General features: G+C 43.1%; 1 protein-coding gene across 1 annotated transcript in view; it reads right to left on the reverse strand.

Annotated features, from left to right (window-relative positions):
* Positions 1 to 22,820, reverse strand: part of lhfpl3 (LHFPL tetraspan subfamily member 3) — a 332,577-nt gene extending 309,757 nt beyond the window's left edge. The window contains exon 1 of the mRNA XM_078553212.1: positions 22,140 to 22,820. Coding sequence (XP_078409338.1) covers positions 22,140 to 22,542 — 403 coding nt within the window. The 5' untranslated portion in view covers positions 22,543 to 22,820. The remainder of the gene's footprint in view (positions 1 to 22,139) is intronic.
* Between the last annotated feature and the right edge of the window lie 1,094 nt (positions 22,821 to 23,914).

A 23,914-nucleotide genomic window follows, 5' to 3' on the forward strand; every position in this document is an offset into this window, starting at 1 on the left:
CTCACCTTTAATATCCAAACAGAAACTCCCTAATGATGTGATTCAGAACCACCATACTACTTGAAAATTATTACAATATTCTGTTTAAAAACAAACCAACAACATCCATTGTTGGAACAGTGTAATGCACGAATCGTCTGTAATGAAGCATTAGAGAGTTTAGCATGATTAAAACATGCAGAACTGGAGTAATATTTCTTTAGATTAAATAATTACAATTTGTGGGCAGAAAATCTCAGGTAAGGGTTCCTTTGACCTTTCGAAAGTATTGTTTAACAGTGTCACAAAAGAGAAGCGGTGCCTGACTTGTTGACATAGTACTGAACACTCAGTAGGAAATAAAAGATGAGAATGTGTCGAGAGCTGCAGCCTGACACTGCTATAGTTTTGACAGGAATAGTTCACTGATGGATTTTGTTTTTGTCAGGATGCTGACAAGGTTGTTCTTGCCACCTATTCTCTATGGATAAAAGTGATGATCTGTACATTCACATCTTGCCTTCAGGAATTTAAGCAGAAACAAAAAAGGTGATGCACATCTCCAATGAAAGGATTAAGAAAATTGGTACAAGAGCTCCTCAGAAAGAACACGACCAGTGTTCCTGGCAAATAAATAATGCACCCAATCCAGGTACAAATTTAAATAAATATCTCCCCCTCACCTACTAGTTATATACTGGAATAGTATCAACATTTTTTACAGGGAAGAAGCATTTCTTTACCCAAGATACCAAGTTGGCATAATGTCCCATATTTTTAGAATGCAGATTTATAAACAAAGGGCTGGATTTTTGCAGTCAGTAGCAAAGTAATGGTGCTTACCACTAACCTTGAAGAAAGCTGCCCACAAACATCTAGCCATCTCTGAGGCATGGATTTCCCCTTTCCTGGTGCCAGTTTGAATCTGGCATCAGATCAAAGGGACCTCCAAGCATCCAGCAGCACTGCTATCACCAGGCAGCCAATCAGAGTGAAGAATTCTCACAGGCAGCAAACCAAGAATTAAAATCGCTGAAACCCTTATAAATAAGTGAAAGTTTTAATATAATGGAAAAATTTCATATTCAAAAAATATAAAATTACTCTTTAAAAGTGAGTACAGTTATAACTTTTTCAAGGGCCTTTGCAATTAGATTAAAAGCGGGACAGTGGAAATTCTTGTCAATTCTGTGATTCCTAACTAATTGCATTGTGGGGAGACTGCTATAGTGCACCTTCTGGAGAAGAGTACAATCACTGACAGCAATTTCTGGATTTCTGCATTTAACTGCAAATGGGTGGACAGGTTCAGAGGAGTAATGACAGTGAATGCTGCCAGTTTTGTCGTCATTATTACCATAAAATCCAGTCTAAAGAACTTGATTAAAAAAAACTGATTTGCAATTTTGCTTTTTTTAAGCAAATATATTTGCAACAGCATTCAATGTTTTACTGAAAGGTTCTGCTTAAATATACAAGTTTATATTCTTGACTACTGTTTATAGTTTCTTTGAGCAACATCATAGTATGGGAGGTCAACTAGTATTGTTATAATTTTCTTTCTTACTAACTTTCTCCCCTACCATTCTGTTCTGAAGGAGTTAGCACACCTTGGAGGAACAGTTCCATCTCTGGCACTAATTATCTTCTGGTCCAATGCTTCATATGTGAGCCTTGGCAATAATAGTTGGCAAACTATATCTCAATAAAGGGCACCCCATTCAAGCCAGATCCTGCCTCAGCCACTAGACATGGGTACCTCCAGCATGCTTCACTGAATAGCAACCAGGAACAGTAAGCTTACCCAGGAGGGCTGAGGTCAATTGACTTTGCCCACATCCCCACCCCCAAAAACTTGGTGACTCAGCAGAGATCAAGCAATGAGCCTGGGACATTCAGTATCCGAATACAAACCTCACCCATGTTAATAAATCACATTTAGCCTTTCTACTCTGAAGTGTAACCTATAGCACATGATGCAGTGCATTTTTTAAAAGAAAGGTAATTTTTATTACACTGCTTTTTCGACACTCAGTCACTTAGTGTGTCCCTCAGCTAAAGAAAAAAATGCGTTTCAAAGTATATATATTATTATAGATAATAATACTATCTATTATCACATGCTACTGCGAAGAACTGTTCAGTAAAAGCACATACATTCAAAATAAACCTATCTTCATTTGAGTTAATTATCATCCTATTAAATTTCTATTAAACTTAATGTCAAAGAAGCAGTATGATATAGTGGGTTAACTGCATTTTCTAACCTCTGAAACCTGAGTTTCAATTCAGCCAAGACTAAAAGGATGAAAGTCATTCCACAAACTTAAGTGAAATTAGCTCTATCTTGCACACTCTGTGAATGGCCAGTCTTGCTGTTTGAGAAAGAATTTACCAGCAATCTCCTGTGATTAATCAGAAAATTGCATGAGACATTATTTGTTCAGTCTGAACGTAGATCTGTAATTTGGTCATGAACTGGCATCTTCAATATAGCAGCCACGGGATGGCTGCTGTGGGAAATGGAAAATTCTCATTGGTGAAGTAATGGTTGATCTTTTAAGGTTGGGGGTAAGGTATCTGATTGGAGAACAAATTATATCCATAGATCAGGAGATCAAATTGCTCTGCCTCCTTGCTTTTAGTGTTAAATGAAGGCTTCAATCCTCAATAATGTTTCATAGATTGAAACTCCAAATACTCTTATTGACTAAAATAACTTTTACTTTCATTGGGAATGCCTCAAATCAAGTAAACACTCAGTAATATATTTTTCTGTCTGGAGATCGTTCCACTGTGCTTAATTAAATTTAAGCACCAAGTATTCTTTGTTCAAAAAAACCACCCATAAACTGCCTAGTAAGACTAATCAGAATATTGCATTAGCCATTATTTTATTTGGTTTGAGAAAGCAATGATAAACATTTCACAAAACCAAGGATTTGGGCACCTTAAAGGTTAAAACCAGATATCTGAAACAATCTGAAAGTACTTAAAAAAAAACATGTCTTTGAATGATATGATCGATCTCAGAAATGTGTGTAGAAAGGTTGCAGCAGAATAGACAAAAAACAGGTTGCATTTGCAGTCACAAAACCAGGACTCTATTCTACCATCTGTAGAGTAATTGAATTAGCAGTATATATTAATTCAGAGATTAGAGAGGCTTGCAGCAAAAGCAGGGTGGTTTTAATGGGAATCTTTAATTTTCATATGGATTAAGAAGAACAGATTAGCTCAAGTTAGAAAAATAGTAAATTTCTGGCGTGTGTTCAAGATACTTTTCTAAAGCAATGTGCACCAGACCCATGAGGGCATGCTAAACTAGATTTAGTAATGAGACAGATTTACTTAATAATCTAACAGTTAGTGAACATTTATCAAACAGTAATCATAATATGATCAAATTCAATGCTAGGTTGATAAGGAGAAACATAGAACAATTAGGAAATTCTAAGATTTCAGAAAGGCTAGCTCTAACTCGACAAGACAAAGAGCGGAATCTTACCCACTCTAAATATAATTGTGGATGGCATAATCTTCCAGGAAGTGATCTTCTTGTTGAATTAAAAATGGTGGGTGAGCTCCTAATGCTGAAAGCTCAATCAGAGGGACTACAGCCTTGGCAAAGGTAGGCGCTGCCATTGTAGGAGCTGGACAGTGAGGGTGCCTCCAATTTGGGGTGCTTGCTGAAGATGTTTACGTTATTTAAAAATAAACTCTGGCTGCAACTGCCAGTTCAGTACTGTTGAGGGAGAACTGCGTATCGGGTAAAACTACAGATGAACAGTTGGAGGTGTTCAAAAAAAGAACTTAGCTTACGACATGGTCAGTATATATCCCTAAGGGGAAAGAGCTCTACTTACCAATTAAAACATCCTTTGTTGACAAAAGAGGTGAGATAGCATAAAACTAAAAGAGCATACAAAAGTGTGGAGAGTAGTGTCCTTCCAGGAGATTGGGAGAGATATAAAGAACAGCAAAGGAAGATAAAAAAAAGTCAGAGCTGCAAAAAGGAATACGAAATGAAACTTGCAAGGAATATCAAAATCAACACGGCTTTTTATTATATTGGAAGAAAAAGGGAAGTATGAGCACTTTAAAAACAGGTTGAGGCAATATTGCAACTAAAATAAGGAAATCAAAGGCCTATTTAATATTTACAGTGTGGCAGGCTCTACAGTGGAGAAAGAGAATAATGTACCTGACATTCCAGGGAAACTAACAATGGGTTAATGGCTGGCACTCAGTAAGGTTATCGTAAGCAAGAAAACAGTATTAGAAAAAATAATGGCACTAAAGACTGACAACAGAGTGTTTTCATTTGTGGGATGTGAGCATCGCTGGCAGACAAAATTTATTGCCCTCGAGTAGATGGTGGTGAGCTGCCTTCTTAAACCATCATAGTCCATGTGGTAAAGTTGCTCCCACAGTTGTTACAAATATCTAGTTCATGGTTCATGTTAATATTTTAGAGGTAATATTTAGTTATGGGAAGATTAAAGTTTAACTGTAGAAAATTGGATAAATGCATTTAAAGCAGCTTGGAGTCTATTATACTTAAAGGTTGAGGCAATGTTGATTTAAGTGGGTAACAGATAGAAAGGTAAGATCCCAAAATAGTAGGTGGGCTTACTTTGCTGGAGAAGCTTGAGAAGTGATGTCTACATTGCTTGCAAAGAAATGCAGACTAGAGAGATGTTTTGTTTTGGGAGTTAAAGCTAAATTAGTTTAAGAGCATTCAGTGAACCCTGAAAGGCTGTGTCATCAGGGAGATGGGTGGAGCTTAAGAAGGTTTTGTGGTTTCGATTCATCTTAGTGTTCTGCAGCGGGGAAAGAGGCTATACTGAAAATGTGCTGTTGTTAGCAAGCTCCAGACTTTTTTTATTCATCCCTAGTTGCCCTGGAGAGATGGTGAGATGGCGAGCTGCTTTCTTGAACTGCTGCAGTCCATGTGGTGTGGGTACACCCACAGTACTGTTAGGAAGGGAGTTCCAGGATTTTGACCCAGCAACAGTGAAGGAACGGCGATATATTTCCACATCAGGATGGTGAGTGACTTGGAGGGGGACTTCCAGGTGGTGATGTTCCCATCCATCTGCTGCCCTTGTCCTTCTAGACGATAGCGGTCGTGGGTTTGGAAGTTGCTGTCTAAGGAGCCTTGGTGAATTCCTGCAGTGCATCTTGTAGATGGCACACATTGCTGCAACTGTGCATCAGTGGTGGAGGGAGTGAATGTTTATGGATGTGGTGCCAATCAAAGGGGCTCCTTTGTCCTGGGCGATGTCAAACTCCTTGAGTATTGTGGGAGCTGCATTCATCCAGGCAAGTGGGGAGTATTCCATCACACTCCTGACTTGTGCCTTGTAGATGGTGGACAGGCTTTGGGGAGTCAGGAGGTAAGTTACTCGTCGCACAATTCCTAGCCTCTGACCTGCTCTTGCAGCCAAAGTATAGCTAGTCCAATTCAGTTTCTGGTCAATGGTAACTCCCAGGATGTTGATAATGGGGGATTCAGTGATGGTAATGCTATTAAACATCAAGAGATGATGGCTGGATTCTCTCTTGTTGGAGGTGGTCATTGCCTGACACTTGTGTGGCCCGAATGTTACTTGCCACTTGTCAGCCCAAGCGTGGGTATTGTCCAGGTCTTGCTACATTTGGACATGGACTGCTTCAGTAGCTGAGGAGTCACGAATGGTGCTGAACATTGTGCAATCATCAGCAAACATACTCACTTCTGATCTTGTGATGGAAGGAAGGTCATTGATGTTAGCCTTCATAAAAGCCCTGGGAGCTATTAAGTGCAGCTGAGGATTGCAGTTTGGATCTTGTGTGGTTTGCAGCTCACAGAGAAGCCCTTGGAGCTGTTCGGTGCATTTAGGGCTCAGCAGAATTCCTGGTGAGCCAAGGAGGCAGCGGAAGGTCATTGGTTCTGTGCTGGAGATAGTTAGGGCTCAGTGAAGCCCTGGGAGATATTTATAGCTCGAAGCAGCCAGGAGTCTGGAGCTTGGAGAAACCCAGGGACAATGCCAGATTAGAGCAGCTTGCAGTCGGCAAAAGATTTGGAATTGTGCCAGCAATTAGGGGTGGGAGTGTGGCTTTGTGAATCCTGTGGAACACAGGGGAGAATTTTCTGCATGTCGGGTGGGCCGGTCAGGAGTGGGCGGGGGCGGGTGCAGAGCCAATCGCCGCCCACGATTGGCTGTGTGTCGCCATTTTATGTTGGCGGGCCAATTAAGGCCCGCCCAGCGTGACACATGGCCAGTCAAACTACCTGTGCGGGCAGGGGGAGGAAGGAGAGTCGGGGCCTGCGCTCTTTCGCGTATGTGTGCGAAAGTCTGCATGTCCTGTTAGGTCTGCTAAAAACGGTAAATTTTAAAACTTACTGGTGCATCTACCTCTCCATCTTTTGCAAGTGCCTGCTTTAGTTTTATGGAGTTGGTGCCTCCAGATGTTGGGCAAGGCAATGGTGAGGTTTTCAAAGGCATATTGCCTCCATGCTTCGTGGCAGCCACACCATTGCTAGGTACAACATTTCGAATTGGACTTTTGACTGCATTATTATCGGTCAGAATATTTGTGCCACTTGGCAGGATAGCAAGTTTATTCGTGGGGCGTATGTGTGCGAAAGAGCACAGAAATCTCCCTGAGACACAGAACTGCCTCAGGAAGATTAAGTACGTATTGAAATTTTTTAATAAAGAAAGAGAAAAATAATTTAGACACGTCCCCTCATATGAGCTGGGACATGTTTGTCAATTTAGCAAAATTTATTTATTGATTTTATTAAACCTTCAGGAAACCTCATCCCGCCCATAGATGAGGTTTCCTGAAAAACGCGAAGGCCACTTGGGCTCTTTGCCTGACCGCCAACCATGAGCCCTGTTAATTATCTAAATTATTTTCTTAATGCCCTTAATAGGCTTTTGACAGTTTGGCGGGCACGCAGCCACCTCTGGCGCGCGCCCGCCGAACGAAAGATCTAATTGATGCACGATGACGTCGGGACGCACGCCCGACAACATCGCATGTCATTTTGTGCATCAGCGTGTCGGGCCCGCCCCCGCACGCCGACATCAAAGTTCTGGCCACAGTTTCAGGAGAGGAGATTGAACTATTAGTAAGCAAGCAGTAGATCAGTCGGATTGAGTCGGAGCGGCTTTTGAGGGAATTCAGAAGCTAAGGGCAGAATCCTCCCAGATTAAACTAAATGCAGTAGCGGACGGGTAAAACGTTTTACCCACCGGCCACAATAGCAGCTTTTCATAGCGTATCATCCCTAACCCGCCACATTACTTGTGCATTCTCAGGAAACATGTCGTTTCCATGGTGGGCATTCATTCATTCATTCATTCACCCACCACGCCATCCTCTCGCCGCTTCACCATGCCAGTTGGAATATTTAAAGTGCAACCCTGCGCACACTTCTCAAAAAGACTGCAACTTCCAGGTTCAATTACTCATTTCTCAAGCTGCTTTTGGATGCAGTGGATGCTCGCCATGATGTCCTCTACCCCTGCTCTGGCTGCAGGATGGTCATTAATCTGACTTGGGAGGCAGTGGTCAGTACCAATGCCCTGCGAAAGAGGACAGCCACCCAGTGCTGAAAGAGGACGAATGATCTCCTCCGCTCCACCAGGCTAAGTCACTTTTCTCATCACTCTCAACTCCAACACTCACAAACCCATCACACATTCACAGAGCCCTCACTCACTGACAGTCCAAGGGACATCACCGTTCACTCTCTCACACTCACTGTCATTGTCCCCATCCCATCCATGGGACCACTCACTACCCACATATGCCAGGCATACTGACCATCTGGTCTGGCAGGCATCCTGCTTACACTCTCTCCATCTCTATTCATGCAGGACAAGCTGGCACACAACAAGAGATTGCGTACCGATGGAGGAATGCCTGAAATCAAGGTCCTCACTGACTTTGAAAACAGAGCCATCCAGCTGGCCGGCGAGGATCTGTGTTGTCCCTGTACTGTTGGTGAGGTTGGCGGTGCTCTACCAAGTGAGAATCCAGCAGTGCAACATCCATCAGACAACCATCCTGTGAGTGATGTGTCCTGTTTCACAGGCCACTGCCATACACTAATTATCTCTCCTTGCTTTCACAGGCACATCTGGGAAACTGCCAAGAGAGTCCATGATCCAGGGCCTCCAATCAAGCCCCGAAGAAACCTCTGAAGTGGAATCTGAAGGGACCCTCCATGAAGTCCCATCACAGCGCTCACTCACCCCCTCCACCAGCACAGACACACACACCTCGGAGGGACCTAGCTTTAGAGCAGCTTTGGGGTCACAATCTGGTGAGCAAATTACACTTTTTGATCCACAGCAGGTAGCGGCAGGGACTTCCCAGATTTCCAGCACTTAGAGGACTGCTGGAGGCCAGAAATTTGCTGCGTCCAAGTCAGATGACGAGCCTCTGGACTCGGTCATGTCACAGTTGCTGGAGCTGCAAAGACAAGCTCGGGAACATGAGGAAGGGATGTCCGCTGCACTCCTCAGATTGCAAGGCATGATGGAGGAGTCCATCCGCCTTCAGTCTGAGATGATAGCGCCAGCATAGCAATGCACTGAGATCAACACTGGTAGGAATACGGCCCCCATGAGGACCTTGGTCCAGGATGTTGCTCCTGCACTGCTATGTGGGCTGAACTCCATTGCTCATGCCATAGTTAGCATCAACAGTGTGTATGTGAGAGGGATGTAGAGCAGCTTGATCTCAGTACAACTACCCCTTCACCTCAAGAAGTCAGCCAGGGGTCCTTGAGTGCCCATAGGGAGGAGGATCAGCAGATGCACACCCAGGGGCCATCCACATTGGTGACTCCGGGAGTGTCCAGCCCATCCAGATCCCCTCTTCCTGTGACCCCAGCAGCTCCAGCTCCACAGCTCACGAAAGCTGTCACTGCCATACAGCATGTCCCCGTAAGCAGGCTGGGGCCCTCCAGGTCTTAGTCCACCAGAGGACGCCCCTCAGCAGACTGCCTCTGCCTCCACTGTAGACGTCCAGGGAGTACCAAGAAGGTTAGGAAGGTTAAGAAGATGTAGTTGTACAGCCTGAGCATGGGTGTTAATCACTTTTACATACTGTTCACTATTGTCACTAAATTCCCAAGAATGTCTCCCTGCCTATGACTCCTTACTCTGATGAGCAGTGTTCTTGTCACTCAGATGTGAAACCTTTCTGCACAAGATAAAGGCAGGTGTCTCAGTCCAGGGCCTCTTCCCTGTGCTTTGTGCAGCCTTCAGACAAAAGTGATGGTCCGGTCTCACACTTCCTGGACACATTACTGATGCCTGCACCTCAGCAGTGCTTGTCATTGTTGCCAGAATATCATGGGCAGGCGCCACAGAGTTCTCTCATTCTCTCTGTGTACTCTCAGCACCTTTAAGGAGGGGCTGGCCCCCATCTCTTCAGCATCTGTGACCAGTGACGCTGTGCTCCTGAAGGGCTCAGGTGCTGAAGGCAGACAAAAGATCAGATGCTTTTAAAGTTTTATGGCTGTGTCTCTACGCTATCATCCTGATCACAGAGTGCAAGTGAGCTGCCCTCGGCCAGACAGAAGTCAAACATTGTCAGAGGCTATATGAAGATCTATGGAGTGTCCTCACGGCATCTTGTCATCATCTTCCTGCAAAGAGCGACTATTAGGGCCTCCAATGTGTTTCTATGACAGGAGCATTATCACAGAGAGTATGTGCGCTGCCATAAGCCAGACTGGAGTCAAACATTCATAGATGCAAAGTGAGGATCTATGGTGTCTCCTCACTGCGTGTTGTCATCATCCTCCACAAATTTAGAAGCTATGAGGGACTCCCGAGTGCACCTGCTTCCTCTGGCCAGTGCGAGGATCTCATCACCATCATCATCACCTTCGAGGACCTCCTCATCACCATTGATGTCTGCCTCATTGGAAAAGACCTCCAGCTCCTCCATCTCCTCCTCAGCCAGCTCCTCTCCCCGTTGCAGCGCCAGGTTGTAAAGGGCACAACAGACGATGATGATGCGTGACACCCTCTGTGGACTGTATTGCAGGCTCCACCAGACCAGTCCAGGCACCGGAACCTCATCTTCAGCATCCCGATGGTCTGCCCCACCAAGTTGCGAGATGCAGCATGAGCGTCATTACGGCATCGCTCTGCTGCAGTCTGAGGCTGCTGCATGGATGTCATCAGCCACAGCCTCTGCGGGTACCCCTTGTCCCCAAGGAGCCATCCCTGCAGCCTCAATGGACTATTGAAGACATCAGGGATCTGTGACCGACTGAGGATGCAGGAGTCATGCAAACTCCCTGGAAACCGTGCGCAGACCTGCAGGATGCATTTGTGGTGGTCACACGCCAGCTGCACGTTCAGCGAATGGAACCCTTGCAGTTGTAATAGTTGACTATGTGTTGCGATGGAGATCTGAGTGCCATGTGAGTGCAGTTGATGGCACCCTGCACCTGTGAGAAACCTAAGATCTGGGCAAATCCAATTGCTCTTGCATCCTGGCTCCCCTGGTCCCGGGCAAAATGCACAAGTTGTGTGTCCTCACGAAGATGGCATCCATGACCTCGTGGATGCGTTTGTGGTTGGAGGCTTGTGATATCCCACCGAGGTCACCTATAGAGCCCTGAAACGACCCACTGGTGTGGAAATTGAGTGCCGCTATCACTTTCACAGCCACTGGCAGTTGATGCCCTTCATGTCCACGTGGTGCCAAATCCTGCATTGGCTGGCATATGTGACCAACCAGTTCCCTAGGCATGCATAGTCTTTGGTGACACTGGTTCTCAGTCATCTGCAGGAATGAAAGGCAGCATCTACAGACCCTGGGTCTAGCTAGGCACTGACCAGCAACGGCTCACTGTGGCTCTTCAGTGGCGTATACGGGTGCCCCAGCTGTCCCTTCTTCCAGAGGGTACTGCTCCTCCCTCTGCAGAGCCAGGCACCTCAGCCGCTCTCTTCTCCGTCGTCTTCACTCTCTATGCACCATGCAACAAACAGCTAGTTCACCAGGCTCCATGATCCTGATATACTCCTTCTGCTGGATGAAAGACAAAAGAGAGACGTGTGGGTTAGCATGGGCGTGCTACGAACCTCTCTTGGTTAAGTCTGAAGGCCCCTTAATGCATCCCAGTGAATGCTGGCTACCACTTGGATGGCCAGAGATTAGTGTGCTGCATGGCTCACTGAAACCCCATCTTATTCCACCCCACTCTACCCGACTATTTGGTGGAAGTTTTGCCCATTGGACTGCATGCTGTGCTCTCAGCTCAGGTGCAGACACTCTCCTAACCCGCACTGCAAGGCTGTACTGTTAGCTTGAACCATGGGGGAGACTGGTCCAAACCAGGATGATGACACTGCAAGGGGCTGTGAGCACCTCCGCCAGTGACTGCTCCATGTCCAGCTTTAGCAAGGAGATTGTACATTGTGCCCAGTCATCCAATTGTTCTGCAGTCTACTAAAAAGCTCAATAGTTTGCAGTCTGTACCCAAGGGGTGGAAAATTCTGGGGCACTTGATGGCACTTTGATGTCTCCGCATTGCTTGAGTGGGCAAGTAAGCTGGAGGCTCAACTCCAATCTAATCAATGTGGCTGCGCCTGAACTGTCTCAGCTGCAGAGGAATGGTCACTTCATACACGGTGTCCCTAATGCATGGCCACTTCCCTCACCCACCCTCCCCACCCTGCATGTGCTTATGCGCTATCTTCAACCGTAGGTCAGCCTTTGCCACCCCCCCCCACCAGAGTTGCCTCAATCGCAGGGCAGTGTTTGCCCCCTCCCGCAAAGTCACCTCAACTGCAGCGAAGCCTTTGCCCCCCACCCCCCCCGCCCCCGGCTAAAATCGCCTCAGCCTTGAAGTACAACAGCTGTTACTGTTCACTCACCTCCTACTTCCCCTCAAAGTGCAGCCCACCAAGTGCAAGCCTTTTATATGCTGTTGTGAAACACATTGGTGTGATGGGCGGATGATCCACAGGGTAGATAGGTCCAGCGGGCTAGCCTTATAATTACATGCTGATGCATTACAATGAGGTTCTCGACGTCCGATAGTGGGAAACTCGGCCCGCCATTGACGGGCTGAGCAGACGATCGCAAACTGGTTTCACAATGTCGTAAAACCAATTTTTGGTCTTCTCGCCATATTGTCCGCTCACACCACTGAGCACGCCTGACACCAGTGGGCACGGATGATTCCACCCTAAATCTTCAAAAGTGAGGAAGTGAAATCCCTCTTGAGGGAGACAGAGTTTTAACAAGATATTGTGATTCACAGTGGTCACTGATATCTGGGCGGGTTGCTGAGAAGTCCAGGGGGTCACTCTTGGTTGCATCTGCCATTTAATGTGCAGTGTGGTGTGTTCGACCACAGTTTGCCTATTAATTCATACTCACCTGATATTAATTCTGAATGTTAGAGTATAAGATAGATAATATAAATTGGTTTACTTTTCTAACTTTGTATGGTAAAGTTTATTTTGTTTGTTTACAACTGTGGAATCTTGTGGCTTTATTCTGCTAGTGAGTAACTGGGATTTCAAACTTTGGGCTGAATTTTCCCTCTGTCGGGGGGGGGAGGGTTGTGCAGGGGCAGGCGGGAACGAGCGCAAACCCATTCGGCGCCCCTGGTTGGGTGCGCGCCGCCATTTTACATGGGCGGGCCAATTAAGGCCCACCCAGCGTGACGCTCGCCCGGAAGCGCTCAGCGCTCCCTGTGCGGGCGGGGGGAGATTCTGTGAGTCAGGAGTGCGCTCTTTCGCGCATGTGCGGGAAATCTCAGGGAGATTTGTTTAAGTTTAAAATTTCTAAATGAAGTATTTGAAAACTTTTAAAACATGTCCCCTCATGTGGTAGTGTCACATGAACTGGGACATATCAATGATTTTTTTAAAAAATCTTATTTAATTTTTAAACACATGTGAAACCTCATCCCGCCTGTGGATGAGGCTCCATGAAAAATGCAAGGGCCGCCTGGGCTCTTCGCCAGCCCGCCGACCTTAAAGTTGGACTGGCAGCTCATTTAATTGTTTAAATTAGTTTTTAACAGGCCTTAATAGGCCTCTGACAGTTCGGCGAGCACGCCGAACTGAAAATTTAAATGACATGCGGTGATGTCAGGACGCCCGCCCGACGTCACTGCACGCCATTTTACGCGTTGGCAAGTGGGCCCCGCTCACCGACCAGAGAATTCAGCTCTTTCTCTACTTTAAAATTGAAGTTCGTGGTCCCTAAAAGGATCATAACCCAGTGCTGTTAGGAAGGGAATTCCAGGATTTTCACCCAGCAGTGATGAAGGAACGGTGATACAGCTCCAAGTCAGGATGGTGTGTGGCTGGGCCGAGGGGTTGGCGGGGGGGTTTTGAGTGGTGGGAACTTGCAGATAATGGTGAACACATGCATTTGCTGCCCTTATAATTTTAGGTGATAGTGGTTGCAAGTTGGGAGGAGATGTCAAAGATTTGGCGAGTTGCTACAGTGCATGATACACATTGATGCCATGTGTACCAGTGGTGAAGAGAAGGAATGTTTAAGGTGGTGGATGGGATGCCCAATGAAGCAGGCTGCTTTGTCCTGGATGGTGTTAAGCTTCTTGAGTGTTGTTGGAGCTGCACCAATCGAGGCAAGTGGAAAGTATTCCATCGCACTCATGACTTGTAGATGGTGGAAAGGTTTTGGGGAGCCAGGAGGTGAATCACTCGCCACAGAATTCCCAACCTCTGACCTGAGTGTTGCAGCCACAATATTTGTGTGGGTGATCCAGTTGTGTGGTAAACAGTGACACCCATGTTAATGTTGGAATTGTGCTGCAATACAGTACATTCTTTAAGTTGGTAATCAAGGGCACCTGTCCCCATTTGGGGAAGTATGAGGGCTTCATTACAAGAGTATAAAAAGGTGTTCACACCGGCTGTTGGGGGGAATTGGGTGAGTCTTTACTCTGCAGGCTCAGAAATAAACCTGTCTTAATGTACAGGCTGGCTTCTGACTCATTCTTTCCTCAACATATGATTATTGGAATTAACAACCAGGATGTTGATAATGGGGAATTCAATGATAGTAATGTCCTTGAATGTCAAGAGGGAGCGATTAGGATGTGTGAAGCCAGAATGTAACAGACAGAAGCAATGTAAATTTGCACAATTTTTAATACAATGAATAGATAAATTGATACTTTAAATGCTGATTGAGCAATGACAATTGTTTGTGCTTCCACAAATCTGTGTTTCTTTAAATGTTAGAGAAATAGGACTAACATAGGCCATTGATTAATCTTTGATATGTTGTGAAAGCCTCATTGGAGGTTGACAACAATTTTCTGATGACTGTATCTAACACTATTTCAATTTTGTACTGGAAATGAACTGGGCATTTAATTTTCAAGTTCTGATACAGAAGTCTTCCTCTAGTAAATCATGCATGCCTAAATGACAAGAGAAAAATAGCAAATAAAAGGATGTAGTTGTTCAATGAGCTCTCTGATAAGCTTCATTGCATACAGGGTCCAAAATTCAAATTCTGACAAATATGAAAATTACTCCTAGCTTCAAAATTCTAAGCGCAAAGTTCAGTCTTTTATTTTTGCCACTTCAAAGAAACTTCTGTTCCTCCTTTTAAGCACTTTCATGTTATAGCAAACACGTCTTTCTCATAAGACATAAAAGCACCAGAGCATAAATATTAACATTCATCATAAATCAGAAAATGCCTTTTGACTGAACAAGACTCCAATTTTGATAGATCTCATCTCTACCTACATACTTTCTCACAAAACCCTTCCAGCTCTGCTCTTTTCAGAAATGCTGCTGTCTCTTGAACCCATTTACATTCTCTGCTTCAATTGCCTTCTCTTGCAATTTATTCCTCAAGTACTTTTCTGCAAAAGGTTCTGCTTGTCTGTCTTCTTCTAATTACCCTTTATTTTAGAAAGATGGTTTTATAAGCATGAACATAATACTCTAGAAACAAAAATAAGTACTTTTTGTTTCAAAATGAGCAACATATAAATGTCTCATTCCTGAAATATAACTCTTGTATTTCAGGGTGATGTGCCAGTCTTAAATGTTACACTTATGATCATTCATACCATACAGATATAAAGTTGCTCCCAATTGAATAATGAATTTGATAAACGATGTAATCTTATCTGTAAACACTAGCCATTGTAGCCATCATAAAGCACAGGTATATCATTTTTGTTTTATTTGGTGGCCTATTTCAATAGATGCCAACTCTGTGAGTAAACTACACCAACTACAGACTGCAGCCAAGGGGTTTCTGGGCTCTTCCAAGTGCTTGTAAGCAAATAATTTGACAAATTGTCCAAGCTATGGGGTCATAGCTGTACTAATATTTTAAACAGACAATCTTCAAGTGGGAGTCAATGTTCACACTCTATAATAACAACAGTGTGTGAGACCAAATAAAACTAGCAGACTATGCAGTGGCTTCTTCACTTGATTTTTTCATGAGAAAAGGGTTTTTTTTCCCGTCCTGTAATAAAAAGTGATAATAAAGATCCTGTTCCCTTTTTTTAAGTTTTGGATAGCACACTTCATTCATGTGGTTGCATAGACCTAATTGGTCTAATAACACTATATTTATTTCTTCTCACACATCTCAACCATTGGTTCTTATGGAAAGAAATAATGACTAATTAGTTTGCTTTTAGTTTAAACCTTTTAAAAGCAGAGGAAGCCTAACTCGGATTTCATGACAAAAGCTCTGGGAAATGAATTACAACATGCAATTTAAATAGCATAGATTATTTATGTTGTAGAAAATTTTGCTGCTTAAGCAGATTGCAAAGACACTTCATCATGTTGGGAATAGACTAATAAAAGTACACATATCCAAGGTAGTTTATAGGGAAGAGGTTCTTCTTCTGAAGAAGCTTTTGATCCTGTCTAAAATAAAACTGATGTATGGCAGACTCTTTATACTCCTGACAAATGCTGAAAGTCTGACATAAAAACAGAAAATGGTGGAAATGCACAGGTGAGCCAGCATCTGAAATGGTACTGTTTCAGTTTAGGTCCTTTGTGAGCATTGTTCTGATGAGGGTTTACATCCATAACATTAACCTTTTGAAAGATGCTATCTATTTCCAGTGTTTCTCCTTTTATTGCAGCGAGCATTTATTATTACACTAATAAAATTGTACTTACTAAGAACACGGAACACATAGGAAATTTAAGGAAAACTAAAAGGCTGATTAGCTAGAAGAGGCATGAATTCTGGGCCAACCACAAACTAATTTTCTCATCATAAGAGTGTACAAAATTAGGAAGTCCATTGCAGTCCATCTGTCTGATGTCAAAGTTCAAAAAAATGCTATATTTTATCCTTTAGCTTTTAGCAAAAAAAATGGATCCATTGACCTCTGAGACACCACGCTAATCTCAATCTTCCATTCTGGTGCAGCATCATTTGCTTCTGCTGATTTGAACAAATTTCTGCTCACTCCATAAGGTTCTTGGCTATTCTGTACCTGGTCATCTTGTGTGGACTAATCTCAAATGTGATAATGTTTCAAAATGTTTGGTCACGTCCTTAACCAGGGGCTCGAGATGTTTGTATTTAGATGTGAGCCTGTGCAGCCTGGAATCCAGTGATGCTAATTGTTTTGAAGCATTTAAAATTTGAAAGACTGGTTCCCGTTAAACTGGCTTCCCGTGAAAGCAGCAACATTTAACGTTTTTAAATTTAGCTCCTTCTTGGCACTTCCCTCACTTATGCTGTGACAAGTTATCATAGTGAATTTCCACCCCCAGCTAAGGCAGTTGCTCCATTGATACTATGAATGGCACAGACACTTGCCAGGAAACTGAAAACAACCCTCCTGGGCAGGCAAGCATCCATTGCAAACCTTCACGACTCTAATTCCCTGACTACCTATTACCAATGAAAATATATTTCAAATATTCTTCATGCTTAAAATTGCGACTTTATTTTTCCCACAACCTGGTGTTGGGTTCCGCCGACATGGAACAGAAACCCAACACTGCATATATTTAAAAACTTTACCCTTATTGCTATTTCTTATTTTTAAACTTTTCTGCTGAACAAAGACAATTAAAATGGTTGACCCTCTGTCTTGGAGTTATCCTGAGCAGTCTCCAGAACAAGAGAATTTACCTCTCAGTTTCGGGAATATCACACCTTGTTATGGCCAAGGAGATACTAAAAGACAACCTGGGACTGGTCAGGCCAATTTCAAAGGGAGCTACAGGAAGGCCATTTGCATTTGATAAGCAAACCTTGCTAGCGGAGTCAGTGGGTCTACTGAGGCAATGGCTTCCCAAATGCCAGACCCTCAACTTAAATGGCATCCCTTTCAACCCATAATGGTTGAGACACTATCAGCCCCCTGAAAACAAAGCCAATTCCAGACGTTGAATAAACATCCCTTTTTGAAGTCATTGTGGAGAAAGAAGGTCACATGACCCAATACTCTGGCCTTTTGAACAGTTTAATATTACCTTTCTGAGCTGCACACCCTGATGCTGTTTTATCATCCAGCTGGCAAGCCACAAAGAAACCATCTCAGTGCAGACAGGACAACTGGCCCATCAAACCTAAGTCTGCTGAAAGATTTTATGCCATAGCCTACAGAACTGACTCAATCTCTGCATGCCTACTTCATCTTGTAACATCAACACCACCTGAAAAGTGAATCTTGCAACACCCGTTTCCAGCCAGTTGAACTTGAAACGCCTACATGAAAGAGTTCCTCATTGGACTCTGACTTTGGGACTCTGGAACTTACGTGAACCAATTACAATTTTTGTGTGGTCCTAGTAGTGTAAACCTCCTTTTCCCTCTCCTCCTTTTACTGTGTGAATGTGTGGATGTTGTGGGCACTCCTATTACTGATTTTGAATGTGTTAAATAAACCTTCTGAGTTAATCCTAACTTGAGTTTGCTGTGGATTATTAGTAAAATCAGATCACCCAAAAATCGAGGAGTTGGAAAAAATACACCACCACTTATTCTTTAAAACAAAATAATTCAAAACACCTTCTGTTTATGGACAGGTGTTAAGAGGAAAACAGTGCTGCTTGGCATTGTTTTCTATTGTTTCACTTCTGACCAGGTTACTAATTCCTTCACTTTATCATTATAAATACCTTTGTACTATAATCTACCTATAATTTTACATTTGAGAAATTCTTGTTTTACCCCTTTATTTGCCACATTACTTCATTTATTGATCAAGTCAGTTTCCTGCTTCCTCTACTTTTTCCCAGTGGAATATGATTACTTTGTAATCTCAGTAACGTAGTCATTAAAAGATTCTTCTTTTATCGTTGCATTACATGCTGGCTCTCTTATTTTTCTTTTCATCTCCTCAAAATTCAGTCTCCTTAAGATGAGATACTTTGTTGTCCTCACTCCTGTCTTCATCATAAGCCAACACTTAAAGTCAATCATATTGTGATTGTCATTGACCTCAATTTCCTCTGTCTCCAGCAATATATATAATTATCCCTTAAACCTAATTATATTATTTGTTTAAAAGTCCTGAAGACAACAAACTGTGAGGAAACCAATGGTGCTGGGAATCCCAGCTGAATGACTAGTGATCTGTATGATACCAATCTTCATGGTATCTCCCACATGGCTGAAGCCCGTCATCACTGCTATTTCCAACCCAGTCTGCCATATCTGGCAGCAATAGATTCATGTAAGTCCATGTGTTTATTTCATATATCTGTTATATTTTGTGTCGAATATCTGCTAACTGGTTATTAGTTTGATATTAGGTCTGCCTTCAGACAAGAGTTAACACAAGAGCAGAAGACCTTTATGGTATCCTTTGCAGTTGTCATGAGTAGCCTGCAGCAACTGATAGAGAATATGTAACAGTGCTCCTCTATGCAGTCAGGTATGAATGAATGATTTAATCAAACGCACAGCACAATGGAATAAGTGGTATCTTCAGGGTCATCTGCAAGAGAGCTCAAAAAATGAAGGGAACAAGCACAGACTAACTTACTCTCATAAATTATGTGACTGACGTTTTTGAGACCTTGAATGGCCACTCATACGAGTGGGAGATTAGAACTCACTCTGTGAAAGACTTGGTTATCTGGTGTCAGAGTCAGGTAGGTTTACAATTGTCCAAGGCATTTCAGATGATTAACTAACCAGCTTGGCTACTGATGAGACTTGAAGGAGAAAACCTGTTTTTTGATTCCCAATAACCCTGGAAGTATGGATGAGTATTCATATACTCTTTCAGCAGCTATCATCCCCTCCTCCAAATTTACATGTAAACTACATGAGGAAATCTGCCTTCAGCTTGATGGAAGGACCTCCACAGTAGCTTGCAAGATGCTAGCCAATTGGATCTTCTAAAAATCCTAGACATCTAAACCCAATGTATTTTTACCTTAATGGATAATTTGTCTAAATATTTGTGCTCCAAAAGAACATAAGGTTACGATTAATAAATAAAATAACCTGTCATTACCAAATTTCAAATGGCAAATATTAAAAGAGTTGTATTATCTTGCTTTAAATTTCAAATGGCAACCTAATTTTATTTTTCAGCAATTGTTTTGAAAGATTTTCCCATTAGTTCCTGAATGCTGCTAAAGTGATCTCATTCCCTTCGGTAATAATCTGACCCAGCTGCCACCTTCAATCTCTTTAGATATTTAACATAAGTCATCTGCAGTCTATAAAGAGGATCAATCAAAGCAGACAGCATAGTTGAAATAGGGGGAATCAACCAAGCTTTAGTCTCATTCGTATGATGCCTCCTATACACAAGTTAATACTGCATGGCATATACGTAGTTGAAGCAAACTGATATTAGTCCACATTATTCTGAAGAGACGTGCATGGTTACACTTTCAGCATGTATCTACAAAACAATGCCCTTTCAAGTCAACAGTGACACAGAAGCTGTGGGAATTGATCCTTGCTTTTCATTTATTATGCAATGTAATCCTTCTATAATCTTTCTTGTAGGATTTTTCTAAATGTAACTATTTCATGTGGGTAAAACAATGGCCATAAAATTAGAATGAGACAGAACTCTGAAGATCAAATTAGGTTAAAAACTATCTTCCTCAAAGGTAACAAAAACAGAAATGATCCACTATAGCATGTATGTTATACTTTAATTTTTCATCTATATGACAATTATAATTTCATTTGTCACCAGAATGCTGATGATCCTACATAAGATAGCTAGATCAAGCATTCATTAAATATTCTGGGATACCAACGAATAAATTATTGGAGTAAAGTAAAGCTACTACTTACGGACTCATACTGAATAACATCTGCTATGATAACTATATCAATACTCTACGTTAAATTATGGTAATTTTTGATTATATCAGTATTTATCCCAGAATTTTAATACCTTCTTATTAAATTATTTACAATACATGCTTTCTCTGCAATGCTTTAATCTTCACTGTTTTAACTTATAAATACTATTACCTGGCCACCGCCCTAGACCAGCCACGCTCCTATAATGGAGACCTCGTAACACAGTAGTTGTTACTATCTTTGAATTGTATTTTTCTCACAAAAACATGGGGTGAGCCTCTGTATTCTCCAGCATGTTAAATTAGATTCTTTTCGAAAGTGTTTGTGTGGATTCCGGATTACAGCATCCCACTCTGTACATGGCATCATGGACTAAATGCAGACTCATTATCATTCAGTAATCAACGGACAGGGGTCACCAATATACAAGTAAAAATGCTGAGGATGCCGGGACTCTGAAATAAAAACGGGAAAGGATGCAAATACTCACTGGGTCTGGCAGCATCCATGGAGAGGGAAACAAACGTTTCAGGTCGATGACCTTTCGTCAGACGTTTTGACGCTTGGCAAGAAGTAACCGACCTGAAATATTAACTGTTTCTCCTTCAATTGATGCCCCCAGACCTGTTGAATATTCCCAGCGTTTTCTGTTTTTATTTCACCAGAGTCACCACCTGAGGTAGTGCTGGAGCCGCAGCAGCTCACGTCTCTTTGAATGCCCTTTCCATTGCAGAAAAACGTGTCAATTAAATGAAGTTTGAAAGTTGATTATTTGTTTTCAATATCTGACACAAAAACAAATTCCAAATATATGGTAGTGAATTAAAACACAATCAAGTTTAAATTAAACCACCAGTTGTTCCATTGAAGGTAACTGCCACGTGATATAAATCTTCGCTTTCCAGTAAGGTTAAGTTACTTTAGATAGCTACATTTAGGTAATCCGAACCCATTTTAAAAAGCAAAGGTGAAAGGGTTGAACACTTGGTTGAGTTGGAAACATTTCCCGCTCTAAAGCATTGTTCGGAAACCTGCCCCTGGAATGGCTGGACCTGTAATCGACTCATAGTCAACTCAGCTGCTTAAAAGCCCCCACACATCAGTACACGGGGCCCGCGTTTTTAAAGCTGCCAGAACTTCAAAGGTCTATAAAATAAAAGCCCTGGGGAAAAGCCTGTCATCCATGGGTTCCCACTACACAAGAGTCACATGAAAATTCGTCCGAATTTTATCCTGAAAATTACAAATGGGGAATCACTCAATTGATCAAAGCTGTCCATTCTGTCCCGTACATTATCACAGAAAGGAGTTTCATTATTTCTGTTGCAAATGTACAGTAACCCAAAATGAATAATGCGGGATAATAAAACCTTCGACATTTGTTTTAGCGATGCATGATGGCTGGCTAAAAAGGTGATGGAGATGTGGAACGACAACTGACAAGAACCCTATAAAACGCATCTTTATTTCAGAATCACGCAGATAAATACATTGGCAACTATTATTTTAAAAACCGGATGTATTATTGTGATCCGTGAGACGAGCCCCTTGTCTATTAACAGCAACACTTTAAACGTGTTCTCCTGTTGAAACACCATCAGAGTTTGACCACACAACCAAAAGACCCGCTGAGAATATCTCAAACCTATCAGACATACATCGACTTCGAGAGGATCGGTCCCTTATCTCTGCAGAAACTCGCAGTCCCTGGAAAAAGTTGATCTTTAAAAAAATTGCATCGAGAAGAAAGCTTTTTTTTTAAGGAGTGGCCAATGGGGAGGTGGGGAGGGGTGGGGGGGTTAAGGGGTGGGAGGGGGCAATGGAGAAGGAACAAGTGCTGAATTCTCCCCCTGTTGACTCACCAGATGTAAGTTGCACCCAGCCGCAGATTTTGTAGACGGTAGCCGTGTTACAGAAGAAGAAGAGGACGAAGCAGGCGATGCAGCCCATGATGAGCGCCATGGACATCGCGATGAAGAAAGACGCGGCTTTGAAAGCCCCGGACGCAATGGTGGAGAAGTCGGTGAAGCTGCCGCGACAGGTCAACTCCCGGGAGAGCCCGTTGCCGATGCAGTAATGGAAGAGCCCGAAGTAACCGGCTTGGGGGGTGTCCACCCCATCCCCGATCCAGTAAGGCTGGATGAAGCACACCACGTTCACTATAGCAAAACAAATGGTGAAAATCGCCCAGAGTACACCGATCGCTCTGGAGTTCCTCACGTAATTGGTGTGATAGATTTTGGCTGCCTCCTGAGCTGGCAACATTGCCGGTGTTGCCCGTGTCAGCCGATCCGCGAAAGATAGTTTCTGGTGCCAGAAGATGTTTGATTTTCTGGGTCACACTGGACCTTGCGATAAACAGTCAGCCAACTCGCCAGGGATGATCTTCAGTCCTCCCCCAAAAAGATTACCTTCTGATGTGAAAAAACAGAAACCACCTGACCTTGTTGCCAATCTGACATTATTCCTATATTTCCGGAGTTAGGATTCCGAGCTGTGACTCTTACCTCTTTTCGTCAGAAGGATTTTCTTCCCCTGCCACAAGGTACGGTCTTATGTGCAAAGTGCGTTGATCAGCGACGCATAGCTCACGCTGGCAGCCCCTGAGCCCGGGCTCTGGTGCTGAAGAATTATTGGAGGATGGCAGAGCAGCGACTGGCTCGCGAAGCTGCAAAGCCCCATCCACCAAGGACGGTCTGAGATGGTACCTCGAGCACAGCACAGCCCACAAGCGCGAACTGCCAAGCGCGCTGGATGTTGGGACATGTAGTTCTTGCCAAACTAAAATAATACGGTCTCCCAGTCACTATGCCAGTCATTGCAAATAAATATGTTACAAATAGGCTTCGAAAAGGAAGTTACCCAGGGCGACCTGAGTGCAGTCTCTTCGGGCACGTTTCTCCTATCCAATTCAGTCCAAAACGTTAAGTCATTCATGAACTGTTCTCTGAATGTGCAGAATATGCTTACACCTTTACCTACTGTGTAAATGCATGGCTCTTTGCCATGTCTATTGGCACCGATAAGCGCCTTGGTATTTGCATAACATGTTTTTAATCAGCTGCCATACCACTGCACTTCACTGGAAGATAGCAACAACTTGCATTTATATAGCACCTTTAACATAGTTTAAAAAATGTCCCAAGGCACTTTACAGGGGTGTTATTTGATAGTGCTCCAGTGCCTTGGGAGTATTACTATGTAAAAGGCAAGACATAGTGCAAGTTGTTGTTCTATCCTGCAAAATTTGACACTGAGCCCAACAGAGAAATATTAGGCCAGGTGACCAAAAGTTTGGTCAAAAGAGCTAAATTTTAAGAAGTGACTTGAAAGTGGAGAGTGGGGTGGAGAGGCAGAAAGGTTTAGGGATGAAACTGTAGGGCTTAGGCAGCTGTAGGTGTGTCTGCCAAAGATGAACCAAAGAAAATCTGAGGTATAGAAGGGACCAGAATTGCAGAAATACGGAGAACTCAAGATTTTAGGGCCAGAAGAGGCTACAGAGATAGTGAGCAGCAAGGAGGCCAGTGTAGGTCAACAAATACACAGTGATGGGTGAATGGGACTTGGTGCAAGTTAGGATATGAGCATGGGAGCTTTTGATAAGCTCAAGGTTACAGAGGGTGAAAAGTATGAGGTC

This window comes from Cetorhinus maximus, chromosome 12 (assembly GCF_964194155.1).
Source record: "Cetorhinus maximus chromosome 12, sCetMax3.hap1.1, whole genome shotgun sequence".
In the NCBI taxonomy this organism is placed as follows: Eukaryota; Metazoa; Chordata; class Chondrichthyes; order Lamniformes; family Cetorhinidae; genus Cetorhinus; species Cetorhinus maximus.